The 15614-nt window shown below is 40.4% G+C and overlaps 1 protein-coding gene across 3 annotated transcripts in view; it reads right to left on the reverse strand.

The window, feature by feature from the left end:
- The window catches only part of Mcmdc2 (minichromosome maintenance domain containing 2), a 31682-nt gene extending 16752 nt beyond the window's left edge, over nt 1-14930 (reverse strand). For 2 of the 3 annotated variants that reach the window (XR_009592466.1, XM_021644443.2), the window contains exons 1-9: nt 14283-14930; nt 14068-14198; nt 13932-13991; nt 11068-11263; nt 10367-10489; nt 10144-10248; nt 7721-7846; nt 5548-5785; nt 184-389 (exon numbers count right to left, since the gene is read on the reverse strand). Coding sequence is in view for 1 of the 3 variants with exons in the window: in XM_021644443.2 (XP_021500118.1) it covers nt 184-389; nt 5548-5785; nt 7721-7846; nt 10144-10248; nt 10367-10489; nt 11068-11263; nt 13932-13991; nt 14068-14198; nt 14283-14376 (1279 nt within the window). In the remaining 2 variants the exon portion in view is untranslated. Of the gene's footprint in view, nt 1-183; nt 390-5547; nt 5786-7720; nt 7847-10143; nt 10249-10366; nt 10490-11067; nt 11264-13931; nt 13992-14067 lie in introns of all 3 variants that reach the window. The other variant, XR_009592465.1, reaches the window with a different exon arrangement.
- Nucleotides 14931-15614: the final 684 nt, after the last annotated feature.

Here is a 15614-nt window from a genome sequence, read left to right on the forward strand (position 1 = left end):
GGCTAAAACAGTGCATTAGCAAATTAAATTCTTGTTTTATTTCTAAAATTGAAGTGAGAGCTAACATTTGGTTTAGTTTCCATCTCCTCAGCCCCATGCAGAACTAGCTCAGCTGCTAAACAGCTCCTTATACTGGTAAGAGGAGCTTAAACCAGTAGGATAATTTGAGAAAGTGTTGTTTACCTGATTGGAGCTGTTCGAGTTTATCTTTCTTATGTGATGTCAGGTCTCCTATGAAGCAGACACCACCCTTAGCTAGCAAAGCACTACCAGCTTGAACGCTTACTGCTCCAGTTCCATATTTATTTCCGGACACAGTTGGAAAAACTTCAGTTGAGACAGGATGATGTATACCGCGTGAGACAAGATTCATACTAAAATTCAAGAGCCTAGGGAAAAATAAATTACTCATTGATGATATTTAATCATTGATTTCAGAGGTAATTACATGTTAACAACATATTTAAATTTAATTTGGTCTAATGTTTATGGAGCACTACATATATGAAAGCTTGTATTTTATTTGGACAACTGACAGTGTAGAGAGACTTAGAGAAATAATTTACACTAGGATAATTCTAAAATAATTTCTTGAGAGGGAACTATTATTTTCTTTTACAAAGAAATCAGAGAAAGCTATAGAAGGCAGAAACATTTCAACTGGATCTTTGTCTTTTTTTCTTTGTTTGAGATAGGGTTTCTCTGTGTAGTTATGGCTGTTCTGGAACTAGCTCTGTAGAGTAGGCTTGCCTCAAACTCACAGAGATCAGCCTGCCTCTGCCTCCTGAGTGCTGGAATTAAAGGTGTGTGCCATCACTACCCCGTGGATCATTATTTTTTTTTTATAGATTACTTATTTTTTTATATATTCCAAGTTTGTTCATTAGGTTTGTCAATGCACTATCTTTACTTTTTTTGCTGTTTCTGTATCATAACTCTTGCTACATTGTCTTTTTTTTTTTTAATATTGTTAACTGCCTCCATGTCTTTAATTCAAATTATGAGAAAGGACCATTACCTTAGTTTAGTTTTAGGGTAAATCGGGCTATCCTCCAAGCATTCATGTGTTGGGGGTTGGTTAGATTATCGGCTTGGGCAAAGTGCATGGATCTTGGTGGTTCCAACCTGATCAATGGAAGGAACCGCACATGATGGCAGATTTAGGAGGTAGGGCCTCTTAAGTTAGTCAGTCACTATGGGCATTCCCTGATCAATTAGACTGTCTCCTCCACGCCTCCCTGTTTCTATCTACCAAAGCTGTTTTTCTCTGTCATCATGTTCTGCCTCATGTAAACGATAGACTAAAACTGTGAGCCAAAGTAAATCTTTTGTCCTTTGAATTGTTTCTCTTGTATGCTTACCACAGCATAGAGAAGTCTGCCTAATGTGGCTGTCTTTCAAATCCTTACCACAGAAATTTTAGCTTTCTGAATATCTATGATGACCAGATATAGACATGGGATGTAAAAAAGATCCAGGTAGGGTCCCTTAGATTGTAGCTAGATAAGTGCCAGAAAATGTGTTCAGTATATGCATCATCACAGAGGAGTAAACACTAGTCTGGGGTTAAGTAACACAGAGGACACTCAGAAGGAATGTTTCTAGCCTGAAATGAGCAGTGGTTCCAGCTGTGGGCCATATGAAAATCACATAGAGAGTTTGTTTTGTTTTAAAACAAATTCTAATGCCCATCTCTCTCCTCAGCTACTTAAAATAGGGTTTTTGGAGGTAGTATATAACTTTTTGAAAATAACTAATTTTTTTTAACTATGTAGCCCTTGCATGGTTTCAAGACTGGATAATCAGGACTGTGTACCAATGGCCTAATTATAGACAAAACCAAACCAAAGCACAACAAAAAACAACAACAAACCCCTTACAACAGGAAATAAAGTTCGAATAGATTTATACTGTAGTTTAATTTTAAACTTGGTACTAGAATCATTAAACGAGGAAAGGAGAGTCATAACAGATGATGTGGAAACTACACTGGAAAAACATCAGCTTTCACCATACGACACCATATGCAAAATGCTAACTGAAGGCGGGCTGGACAGCTCAGAGGATTAGGACACTTGCCAGGCAACTTGAGTTCCATCCCTGGGACACATGCGAAGGTGCAGAGACAATCAACACACAAAGTTGCTCTCTGACCCCCACTCTGTGCATGTGCACCCCTGTGCAGGAACACACAGGGAAAATGTTACAGTGAACACAGAGAGAAGACCCAACAAAACGCCAAAACATTGTACTTCTAGAAAGACACAAAGAATTGTCATGACTTTCAGGTAGGCAAAAAATTTTTAACTGGAACCCAGAAAACATGAAACATAAGAGAAAAACAAACTGGAAGTTGAAATTCTCAAAATGAAGTATCTGTCCATCACAGACACATTTCAGGAAACTCATAAAAACATTCAGATTAGAAATCTCACAGTATGCTCATGACAAAAATACAGCTAAACAACTTACCTAAAAAGTAAGAAAAATGTGAACACTTAAGATATACAAGTGGAAACTACACCTGTGAAAAACCTCTTGCGTCAGCAGAAATTAGAGAATGCAAGTAGGAATCCTGAGGGATCCTTTCACTTTTACTGCAAGAGCTCATATAAAAAAGACTGAGGCCGGATGGTGGTGGCACACATCTTTACTTATAGCACTTGAGAGGCAGAGGCAGGCAGATCTCTGGGTTCACTATGTAGACCGGTCTGTAGCTGGTCTACATAGTGAGTTTCAGCCATGGCTGGACAGCCAAGGCTACACAGAGAAACCCTGTTTCAAAAAACCAAACCAAAACAACAACAGAAAGATTGACAGCACCAATGTTGTTAAAGGCAGAGACGAATAGAATCCTTACATTGTTGGCAGGAATGTAAAATGGCCCAACCATTTTTGAAAACTATTTGATAGTTTGTTATAGAATTAAATGTGCATCTACTTTTATGCCCTAGGAATGATACTTGAGGTCTTCATCCAATAAAATGAAACATTCCACTAAAGTTATACAAGCATGGCCACAGCAGGGCTGGGCATGTGGCTACATGTTGGAGGGTTTGTCTAGTACATACCAGCTCCTGGCATTGATCTCTAACAGCAAAAGTTCAAAATAGTCAGAACAGCATTTGTAATAGTGAAATCATGCAAAATCCAGATATTCATCACTGGGAGAGGAATAGGAACATTGTGGCATTCTCACATCAAAGGACACTACTCAGCAATAAAAACAACCAACTACTGATTTCTACAAGTGAATCAATCTTAAAAACACACTGAGCCACCAGACTATACTCAGAAGGGGACAGTTGTTACTATGAAGTTCAAGAACAGAAAATTAACCGGGCAGTGGTGAGCAGAGGAGGCAGAGGCAGGAGAATCTCTGAGTTCAAGGCCAGCCTGGCCTACAAAGTGAGAGTTCCAGGGTTACACAGAGAACCCTTTCTCAGGTGGTGAGGGGATGGGAATGACAGGAAACAAAGTTACCTTATGGCGATAAGAAATGAAAGAAGGAAAAAAAAAAAGAAATGGAAGAAGGACTGAGGTAAGATTTCAGAGTGATAAAGTATTGCTTTATATGGGTCTGGGCTATAAGAGTGTATATATGTGTGCTGGGTAGTTGTCACCTTGACACAAACAATTGCCACCTGGGAAGAGGGAGCCTCAGCTGAGGAATTGCCTCCATCAGATCGGTCTGTGGGCATATCTCGAAGACATTGTCTTGATTAATGACTGATGTGGGAGGGCCCAGGCGCTGTGGTCCATGTGGGCAGGTGGTCCTGGGATGTGTAAGGAAGGTAGCTGAGCAAGCCACAGAGAACCAGTCAGCGATCAGTGGCCGTTTTTGGTTCTGCTGTCAGTGCCTGTGTTTGGGTTCCTGCCCTGACTACCCTCCATGTTGTACTGTAACATGTAAGCGGAAATAAACCCTTTCCTCCCACAAGGTGCTTTTGGCTCATGGTGCTAATCACAGCAATGTAAAGAAAAAAAAATCAGTGAAACTCATTATTTTGTTGTTTCTAAATAATAATGATAATTGGGGCTAGAGAGGTGGCCCAGGTGTTAAGAGCACTGGCTACTCTTCCAGAGGTCCTGAGTTCAATTCCCAGAAACCACATGGTGGCTCACAACCATCCATAATGAGATCTGGTGCTCTCTTCCAGCCTGCAGGCAGAACACTGTATATAAAACAAATAAATAAATCTTAAAAAATAATTGGTGCACTTAACACCATATTGATATTGCCAGTGATGAGTTGATTTTAACCAAACATTTTCTATTAAATAAGTTAAGCCAATTTGAATTAAAAATATTTAATTCTAGAAGTCTACTTTTGCTTCAAAACTGCACACTGGCTATTCAGAGCTTATTCTTCATTTTTTTTTTATAATTTATTTGTCTATTTTATGTATGTAAGTGCTCTATCTGCATGTACACCTGCATGCCAGAAGAGGGCCTCAGATCCCAGTGTAAATGGTTGTGAACCATAATGTAATTTCTGGGAATTGAACTCAGGACCTCTGCGAGAGCAGACAGTGTTCTTAACTGCTGAGCCATCTCTCCAGCCCCAAGTAGCTTATTCTTAGCTTCATGACCCCTTCAGTAGCCTCCTTTTAAAGGAACTTACTAAGAAGTAAGCACTTTTCCCAGATCAGTTTACTTACCCCCAAAGAAAACTGGAGTGAATTTCGCAGCTATTCATATATAGGGAACGTGTGTCACTGAATGGAATCTAAGAATAGTAAGAAAATGGCCACTGAACCCTACATGGATGGTTTTTTGAAAATAAAAGGATAAAAGCAGGATGCTGAGTTAGAGTGTGGAACAAGGAAGCCTGTGGAGGATGCCTTTCTAAAGGTCTGGCTAGAGAAATGGGTCTAATTTTGAAGTTAGATTTTTTAAATATCAAAAGCAAATATTTCAGTTCTAAATGCATGTTTTAAAAGTTTTGAACTTTGCGGAGTATGGTGGCACATGCCTGTAATCCCAGCACTCGGAGAAGCAGAAGCAAGTGGATCTCTGTGAGTTCAAGGCCAGCCTGGTCTGCATACTAAGTACAGGACAGCCAAGGCTACACAGAGAAACCCTGTCTCAAAAAACTAAAAGAAAAAAAAAGTTTCAAACTTTAACCTGGACAGTGGTGGCACTCTTCCTTTGATGAAGAGGCAGAGGCAGGGGGAATCTCTGAATTTAAGGCCAGCCTGATCTACAGAGTAAGTTCCAGGAAAGCCAGGGCTACACAGTGAGACCATGTAAAAAAGTTCTGAACTAGTAAATTTTTGTGGCCCATGCCTTTAATCCAAGCACTAGGGAGGTAGAGGCCAGCCTAGTCTACAAAGCAAGTTCCAGGACAGTCAAGGCTACACAGAGAAACCCTGTCTTGAAAAACAACAACAACAAAAGTTTTAAACTTTATTAATAACAATGTATTTAAACACATTAGTACTTAGATGAGTTCTAGATATTCATCCTATAGTAATATCAGGAAGAAGAACTCATACAAATGTGTGAGCAATATATAATTTGAAAACTTCATGGCACGCATCTTACCTGTCTACAAGCAGAGTGTCACTGGTTATAATTAAAATATCCAAGCAGTCTTCTGGTTTCCTACTGCAGTCTCTTGTCTGTACTAGGCTCATCAGCAAACACAGTTTGAGCAGATTGTAAGTCCCAGGAGGAACAATCTGTGATGCAAAGATGTTGGCAAGTATTGCTGTGAATTTCCAGCTTGAGCTGGAAGTCAGGGAGTGGAGACACCTGAAGTTGTCACTGATTCCTGAAGGAACTGAAAGAAAATAAAAATGAGGTATTTGATTTCACTTGTCCAAAATAATATAAAAATATTATCCTTTTAATGTGCCATGCTCAAATTTTATGAAATTATGTTTGGTGGTCATGCTCATCTATCATTTCTTTCTTTCTTCCTTTCTTTTTTAAAAGACTTATTATCCATAGTGTTCTACCTGCATGTATGTATGCATGCCAGAAGAGGGCACCAGATCTCATTATAGGTGGCAGTGAGCCACCATGTGGGTGCTGGGAATTGAATTCAGGTCCTCTAGAAGAGCAGTCAGTGCTCTTAACAGCTGAGCCATCTCTCCAGTCCTCATCTATCATTTCTTATCTTTGTCACCGCAAGCACCCATGTGAGCTGGTTGTTAACCGAATGGCAAATCACAGAATCATTTGTTCTCCTTTGAGGTCTGTGTGAGGCAAGAGGGATGAGGCTTCATTACTGCTGTATTTGCTCCTGTCAGGAAGCACCTGAAGATTTGTTTTCTCCCACTTTGAAAGCACCAGACTATGCTACACTGTACCATTCTAAATCTTCTCCACTGGACTCTACCAGCTCCTGGCGAATGATAGAGGAGAAGCTGCATGGTAGCCCTGCTCTCTTCTCAGCTGCGTTCACAGCACAGGCCTCCAGGAAGGCCTTAGTCTAACGCTTGAATCCTAGAGTTCAACGGAAGAAAGCACATTCCACCTACATATCAGTTGTGTTCTGCTAACAAGCCAGTAAGTGGTGAAGCTCTTCACAGTTCATGAAAATGGTCATCAAGCTGTTGGTTTATGTTGCTTTTGCTTTCGTCAACAGTTTCCTTCTTTTAAGAATTCTCTCCAAGATAAGCTCAAGTATCTAGAATTCACTTGCATTTAAATTCAAGTTGGACTGTGCAGTGGTGGAGCACACTTTTACTCCCAGCACTCAGGAGGCAGAGGCAGGCTGATCTTTATGAGTTCAAGGCTAACCTGGTCAACAGGGCAAGTTCCAGGACAGCTAGGGATACCCAGAGAAACCCTATGTTGGAAAACAAACAAACAAACAAACAAAAAACAAAAAAGCAAAAACAAAACAAAAAAAGTAAATTCAAGTTGGGCTTCTATCAATGTAGATTCTAAACTTCCCACTCTATTCAAATATAGCCAGCCTTTGCTATTTCCATCTCAAGCAAGTGAAAACAGCAGGGCTGCTCTCTATGCTCTAGTTACAGAATGCCAAATTACGCTGGAGCTGTCCAGGGATGCTGTTGGTGAGGAGGGTGGTGTTTTAGTCCCCTGCCCTTTTCTCCTCTCTGCTCAGGACCCACGAAGGAAAAGGTACTGCTTACCGATCTCTTCCTCGGGCCACAGCTGTTACCAGGAACTTCCTTAGTGAGAAGACATCACTTAACTCTTGGTGCCCTGAAAAATGTTCTGCTTCTTATTATGTGTACATCAGCTGACCTTCGGCCTCTGCCACCATGCCATAGGCTTGCCAAGTGTTCACCACCATGCTAAGAAAACTATCAGTTTTCTCATTGGTAACTTATAAAAAGTCAAGGTAAGATTTAGTTCAAGAAAGAGGTCCTCAATTCCATCAAGACTGTAACTACCTTGTTTTCTTCCTTAATAACACAGCAATGGGGACTGTTTCATTGGCTGCTTTTGTGATTTCCATTTGGAGGTAGAGCCTTGCAATGATAACCCCCGGCTGAGCCCCACTCATTCCGTAGCTCAGGCTGGCCTCAAGCTGAGCTCCTCCTGCCTCAGCCTCCCAAGTGCTGGGATTCCTCCTATGCACCTGGAATGGTGGCCATCTCACTGACCGCCTACCATGAGAAAAGAATAGACAGCCTGATGTTCCTGTTTCTACTGCTGAGAAGACGGCCTAGCAGAAAGGTAAGCAACACTGTTTGCTGGACAGATGGACTCAAATATGTTAAACCGTGATCTTCCTTACCTTTTGCTGTGTAAGGAGTGATGCTATTTGCTTCTACACAGAGAGCAGTTTGTGACGTTTTGACACAGACGGGAATTCCAATAATTTTATATTCATTTCCTATTTTCATTTTATTCACTAGCTCATCTATGGTTATCAAACACAAAAGAAAACAGCATTCACTAAATGAAAATTGCGAATCATTGAAATGTTCAAGGATCTGAACCAGTGCCAATCCAGGAGTCAAGTTAGTAGTGAACTATTTATGTTTGTTTGATATAGTACCCATATACGGTGGCCGCAACAATGGAAACCAAGGCCCTATTGTTGCTGATACATGTTGATATTTATGGGCAATGTGAATTCGCTTCAAGAGGCTTGTGAAATAGCAACTAGGATAATTAAATATTCACCTATAATGCAGTCAAGAAGGAAAACGCCATCTTACATAAGATAAAACAATTAAGTGCTAATGAATGTTAATAAACATTAGCATGTAACATTATTTATTTAGAAATTAAGTTATTTGAAAAGATACCACTCACTTTCTACAGCATTTCTGAGGTCTTGTCTGTGTACTCTTGCATACCGGAAGTGTAGATAGCCTGTACCTCATTCGTGAGAAACTGACAGAGCCAGCAATCTGTGCAGAGCCAAGTCACTAGCAAGTGGCAGGGCCAAATGCACAGCTAGTCCCGCCCTCAACCCACCCTTTTATACTAGGTCATGTTCTTCTCGCACACGCAGGCTGGGCAAAGCTTTTAAATTCCATCACGTGTGTGCATGTCACATGTATGTGTGGGTGTGCATGTGCCATGGTGCATGTTGGAGGTCAGAGAGCAACTTCCAGAAATCAGGTCTCTTCTTTTACCATGGGGTTACAGTGATCACCAGGCTGTCCGGCTTGGCAGCAAGCACTTTTCCCTGACAAGCCATCTTACCAGCCCTCCAGGCTTATTTTTGAAGCGCAATGAAGGGCTTAGAAAGATGATTCAGTCAGCAAAGCGCCTGCCATGCTTTTTCTGAGTTCTGCCTAGTTTCCTAGTGCTCACATAAAAAGCTGGGCATGGCAGGTTATACCCGAAACCTCAGTGCTAAGTGGGAAAGGAGGAGGACAGGCAATCTCTGGAGCTCATGGGCTAAGAGACCTCCGTAAGATGCCCAGTATTGACTTCTGCGCATGCCCTCAGGAACAAGTGACAACACTAAACACACATACTCTCTCCCTCTTGCTTACCTCTTCTCTTTCCTATCCTCTCTCATCTGAACACAAGCACTGAAAGTCTCAAGACAACCAAACAACAATGAAAAAACACAATTAAAGGATGTAGAATTACAGCAATCATCTCTCCAAATGAATACTTTCAATTTCTCAAATTTTAGCACACAGAAAAAGGCAAAGCTCCATTGTTGTCACAATTCTAGCTCCTTTCCTGGTGCTGTGAGCAATGTCCTCCTTGTGGCCGACACCTGCCTCCTCATACTTACTCATCAGTTATCAACACAGAGTCATGAGTGTCATTCTCAAAGTTAGCAAATATTTACTAGTGCAACAAAATCCCTAAATCTTTTCTTTCATCATATAGTATATATATATATATATATATATATATATATACAAATATATATATATATATATATATTTGGGGGCAGCATTTATCTGCACTCGTGCACATAGTAGCCAGTGATGTAGCCCGAGGAAGATGATCTAGAAGAGGCCACTCCAACCAGCATGCCCAGCTTGCTGGCGCACAGCTTCCGGGAGATCCTCCTCTGTGCTGGACATGGCAATCATGCTGACTTCCTCCCAGCTGCTGCAATGCACACCTCTCTCCTGGGGCTGCATGCTGTAGGCAAAGGCAAGTGGTGGTGGGGCTTGAAGCCTCGGGTGCTTGGGAAGGCTTCAGGGTCTGGCTAGCGGATCCCACCTTCCCCCGGCAGGACAAACGAGGATGTGAGGTAGGGTTGGTGCCTTGAGTCTAGCCCTTCTCACTCTGGAATTCTCTGGCCAGGGAAGCTCTGGCCCTGGAGGACATCAGAGTGGTGGGGTGTACCACTAGGCCTACATCCCTAGGCTGCGTGGGAAGCTGCAGTCTCTGCCGAGTGTCTCACCTGTGCCTAATTTTTTCTTTTGAGATGGGGTCTCACTGGCCTTGACTTAAAGTGCCTCTGAGTGCTAGGATTGAGCATGCACTGCCGCACCCAGCTCTGTGAACTAATATTAACACCACACACACACACACACACACACACACACACACAGAAAGAGAGAATAATGTGACATCATTACCAAAAATTGGCCATGACCCTGGGACTTGACAATTCTAGGTCAAGGTAACTGTCCATTCTTAAGCTGTCAATACATTTAACAAAATGTGAGCACAAACAAGGTGGTTGCATATTTTATAGCAACTTGTTTTGAATTCAAACAGAACTTTACCTACCTCTTAGAAAAACACTGAGTGATTGAAACCTAAATGGCTGGCTTTTAGAACCTCCTTGAAAAGCATGAAGCACTTTTGTGGTAATTATTTCAACTATCTGTTTATCTTAAGGTAAAAGACAAAAAGAAAATTGTTAATAGAATACATATTCAGCTTAAGTTCCCTATTAACACAAGACACTATTTGAAAAGTAACACAAAATGTAAGTGTATTTTTTTTTTACCACCAAGTACTCTAAATTTTCTGTCTTCTTGAAGTGGAGATGAACACAGATTGCACAAAAAGTCATTTCTTACTGTTGCAGATTCAGTAGCACCAGGTACATGGACTCTTATATACTGAAATCCTGAAAGAAAACACTGGTGAGCTCAGAGGCTCTCAGTTTTGTCTATTTCTATCATTTAATATTATTAGTGTGAATTTCTTTTTTTCCTTCCTTCCTTCCTTCCTTGGGACAAGGTGTCACTATGTAGCGCAGGCTAGCCTTGAACCCTCCATCCTCTGCTTTAGCCTCCCAAATGCTAGCAACATGGCTTTTTTTTTTTTTCCAGGCACTGTACTAGGGCACTAGTAACATGGACACTTAAATACACAATTTCTCTGTGTGGTATCATTTGCAGAGAGCTCAGGGAGGAGAGAGGAAGGATCTGACTCTGCTTGCCTTGATGATGAAGGGAAAAGAAGTCTCACAGAAGGGCTGGCTGGTTACATCTTCAGCAGAGGGAGTTGAGTGAGCAAACAGTTCTCATTTGTTATTCCAGAACTATATAAGCATTTATTAAACTGTGGAGTGTGGGGAAGACTGTTTCAGGTTATACACAATAAACCATAATGTCTCCATTCATCACACTTTGGTTAGCCTTCAATTGTGAATGTGGCCTGGAATGAAACAGCTTGATTTTTCATTTCTCGTTGAACACTGACCTTTTGAAAAAGGGCATGCTTCATCTGAACAGAGAAATCTTGCACCTTGCGTGTACTTGGTTACAGTTGTCATTGCGATCACAATTCCTTGCATCATGTAAAACCTCTGAGATGTATAATTAAGTGGAAACTCACAAATATCAAGATTATAACTTGGCAGGGGAGGCAAGTGTGTTAACTTCAGTATAATATTGATCTGATAAGAACAAAAAAGGATATTAATAAAACTTGCAACCCAATTGAACTTGCCTTATTAAGTAGTAAAAATATTATATAATTTGTTATTGTTGCTGTGAACCAAATATTAAGCCAGAGAGAAAGATAAAATATAAATACAAATCCTATAACATTTTAATTAAGAATATCACAATGAACTCATTGTTTTTCCTTAAAAATATGAATTCCTTAAAATATATATATACACACACATACACACACACACAAACACACACAATGAGAACCCATTAGCATTAGACACTTTTGTGCCCAAATCGTGATTTCAAAATATTAATTCTCACTAAAAGGGATCAGAGCTCTTCAGAGGGAAATTAATAATTCCAAGTCTGTATCAGAAAATATAGGAGATGGCATTAGGGCATCTTCTTTAAATTATTTTAAAATCATATGCACACACAGACACACACGCACGCATGTGAAGGTCAGAAGACAAAAAGTAATGATCAGTCCTCTCCTTCTACCATGTGGATACTAGGGATCAAATTCAGGTAGCCAGGCTTGGAGGCAAGTGCTTTTACCTGCAGACATAGTAAATGAAATGAGTTCATGAAATCCTCTTGTTGAAAATGAGAACAGAAATACTGGTCATCATTACAGGTTGCTACTAGTTTTCACTGCTCTTCAAAACGTTTAAAAGGAAAACAATTAAATATTGGAGACTTGGATAGCTCCATTGATAAGGTTGCTGAGCCTGAATCTGAGAGTCCAGAGTTCAGTTCCCTGGAAGTTTAAGAGTGGCTCAGGCTGTGGCTCAGAATTCAAACAAAAGAGAGCACTGAGAAAAATAAAATGGGGCTGGACAGATGGCTCAGCTGTTAAAGGCTAGGCTGATAACCATAAATATAAGAAAAATAAAATGAAAAAATAACCAAATATTTATCTTGCCTTTTCCAGATAAATAAATAAATGATAAATAATAACTTATTTTTAGTTTCTTTTATTCAGTGTTAGAGATTAAAATCAGAGCCTTGCTTATTCTGGGTAAATGCTCTCCTATATCCCCAGGCCAGACAATTTCTTATAGAATAATCTCAGATGATAAATTCAGAAAGAAGCCGGTAGGTGGTGGCTCAAGCCTTTAATCCCTGCCCTTGGGATTAAAGGCAGAGGCAGTTGGATCTCTGTGAGTTCAAGGCCAGCGGGATCTACAGAGCAAGATCCAGGGCAGCCAGGGCTACACAGAGAAACTCTGTCTCAAAAAAGCAGTCAATTAATTAGCCAATCAATCAATCAGAAAGGGTGGCAACATTAGAAAAATAAAAAATTACAACTGCTAATGAAATGGTAGCTCCCAGTATTCTAAAACCATCAGGTGAACGTCGATAAGAAACTGTATAATGCAGAAACCAGAAAGAGCATCTGGACCACTGATGAACTATGAAACAGCATCTATTCTATCCTTATGATATGTATATATAACATATAACACTATAAGTGTGTTGTTAAAATGAGCTGAATCTAGACCTTAGCATATGTGGTATCGCAAGAAAGAGATTAGATAGCTCCAGATGCATAATATTTTACAGGACAATTAACCAGTTTTTTCTTAAGTCAATGGTATAAAAAAGGAAGGAGTCCAGGTAGCATTAGACTGAAGACTCAGCAGGTTCTTGAGTCTACTGCAATATGTGACCCTTGAACCTTGATGCTGGCTGAAGATCACCTTAAACCACTAATCTTCCTATTTCCACTTAAACCACTAATCTTCCTATTTCCACCTCCGAAGTGATGGGATTATAGGGCATGCACTCCCTCATCCAGGCCTTGGTACTGGCTCAAAAAATTTTTTTAAACCTCTTGAGATAAAATTGGAAAAATTAAAATATGGATTAGATATTAGATGATATCAAGAAAATATCACTGATTTGTAAAAGGTGATGATGACACTGTGATTACATAAGAAAAACACAACAGTTTTTAAAAGTTGATCCAAACATCTGGGTTTTGCTTTAAAGTATTCCAGATAAATATAGCTGGTGCATATATAGTATATTACCGAGTTTAAATGACAGACATATGGAGGTCCATTTTATTAATACCTTTACTTTTGGATATTTTTAAAACGGTTATTATAAAAATGTTTATTCTTAAAAGTGATATTAGAAGGTAAAAATGAACCATATTAAGGTATTTGTGGTTAATGTACTGAATGCCAACTTGCATTCAGGAGCACCAGGGATTAGTGGAGGACACGGGTAAATGAGCTGTTAGGGGTGTTTCCAGGGATGACTGCCCATGCAGGCAGACCCGGGACACTCACAGCACTGGAGCCTATCCTTCCTCCTTCAAATTGCTTCTGTCAGATCAACTTGACACAACTTTTAAGACAAGATCGACTACCTAACCTGAGTTCCGTCCCCTGAACCCACACGGTGGAAGGAGAGAAGCTGGAGGCCTCTCATTGTCCTCTGACCTGCAGACCTTGGCGGAATAAGCATGAGCACCCCTCAAATAAAAGTGATACATAAATGTAAAAATACAAAAAAAAAAATCTGACACAGAACTTTATAAGATGTGCTCTACTCTTTAAATTATTAATGTATTAATTACTGTGAAAACAGTAATTTGTAAGTTATTTTGAAAATTTGTTCCTGAGTTTTAAAGACTAGAAGTTAATTAAAACTTACTTGAGTTTCAGTCTGCAACTGTCCAATTAACGAGAGAGTCTTAACAGCGACAAAGCAGACCTGTAATTTCAAACAAGCAAACAAGTTACCAAAATTTCCATGCGACGCAGACACCACTTACTGACTGAAAACTTACTGACTGAAAAACTTGAGCAGCTTTTAAGGGATGGTGTAAAACGTGATTTCCAAGTTCAGCATCTAATTCGACAACATCACAGGGATTTATTAAAATATTGAACCGATAGACGGCGTAACTTTGTTTTGAATCTGTAAAGATATAAACGGGACCGTCAGCGTAGTGACGTGTAGAGACGCGTGTGAAGGCTCCGGACAGCGCCCCTGCTGGCGTACCGTTGTAGTACTTGCAGTCGCCCATAAACTTCTGGAGGCCCCCACTTCTGTCTAGATAGACAAGGGCCGCCTCTTTCATTTGTAGATTTGCCATCTTCCCCTTGTTGACCTTCTCTGCTAGCGGCAGGTTAACCACAGCTGGTGGTAAAGATCACAAGGGACGAGACTCGCAGGAAGAACCAGGGAACCTAGAGACAAAAGAAAGCTTACTTTTGAAGACCACTAATAAAACTTACCGACACTGAGGCTACAGCTGGTAAACTTTCCAACTCGAAAACCTTCCAACTGAAAGACAAACAAAACCTGGCGACTGAACTGAGGGCCTCACGCGTGCAAGCATGTACTATTGGCCACACTCCCTTCCCCAAACAACACTTCAGTCAGCACTCAGGTGATTTTGCAAATGACCACAAACTTAACAGGATGCTCAAACGGCTTTCTAGGGCAGGCACTCCAAAAATGCAAGTTGAAACAAGTAATCTTGGATGATGATAATCCCAGTAAGTACAGACTGACTGAATGATGAAAGTGATATAAATTGTTTCATAAATTCAGTCTGGGATGGCGAGATGACTCATTGGGTAAAGAAGCCAAGTCTGACGACTGAGTTTGACCCCTGGGACCAACATGGTGGAAGGAGGAGCCAACTTCAGCAAGTTGGCCTTTGATCCTCACATTTGAATGCACACACACACACACAGTGTAAAGAAAACTAAGTTAGGCAGTAAAGGTGCCTAACTCTCCTATGAGACTAACTTGAAAAGCCTGAGAAAGCATTTGCTGGGGAAATTGACTGGCCTCTCTTGGCTCAGTATCTCCAGCTGCCAGCGACAAAGGCATGAAACAATTAAGGCCTCTTTCAGTTTTAAATCTTGGTCAGTGACAAGTGCAGAACATTAAACTGTAGTAGGAGAGAGGGGGAATATAAAAAAAACGCACTTAAGCAGAAAGCACTAATTAGAAATAAGATATGCCATTCAATTATTACTGTATTTATTAGGAATGATATGATGAAGATGGGACCCTGCCTGTAAGCAATCCAATTTAGAAAATTCAGAAATAATGACTAATATATGTATTGAATCGTTACCAACTATTTCTTTGCTATCTTTTATTTATTGGCTGCCTCACTTTCCCCTAGGCACCAGGAATACAAAATGGGCAAGATGTAGCGCCTAGCCTTTACAGCAAACAGCTACATGATAACTTGCAATAGAAATACGAACATAGTAGTGAGCACTACCTAAGTGATATGCCTCGTTAATCTGGTCATCTTCATGTATAGACCAGGGTGTTTTCCTACAGCTTTGGACCTTTTGGTTGAGGGCAGTG

Source organism: Meriones unguiculatus, chromosome 6 (genome assembly GCF_030254825.1).
Source record: "Meriones unguiculatus strain TT.TT164.6M chromosome 6, Bangor_MerUng_6.1, whole genome shotgun sequence".
Lineage (NCBI taxonomy): Eukaryota > Metazoa > Chordata > Mammalia > Rodentia > Muridae > Meriones > Meriones unguiculatus.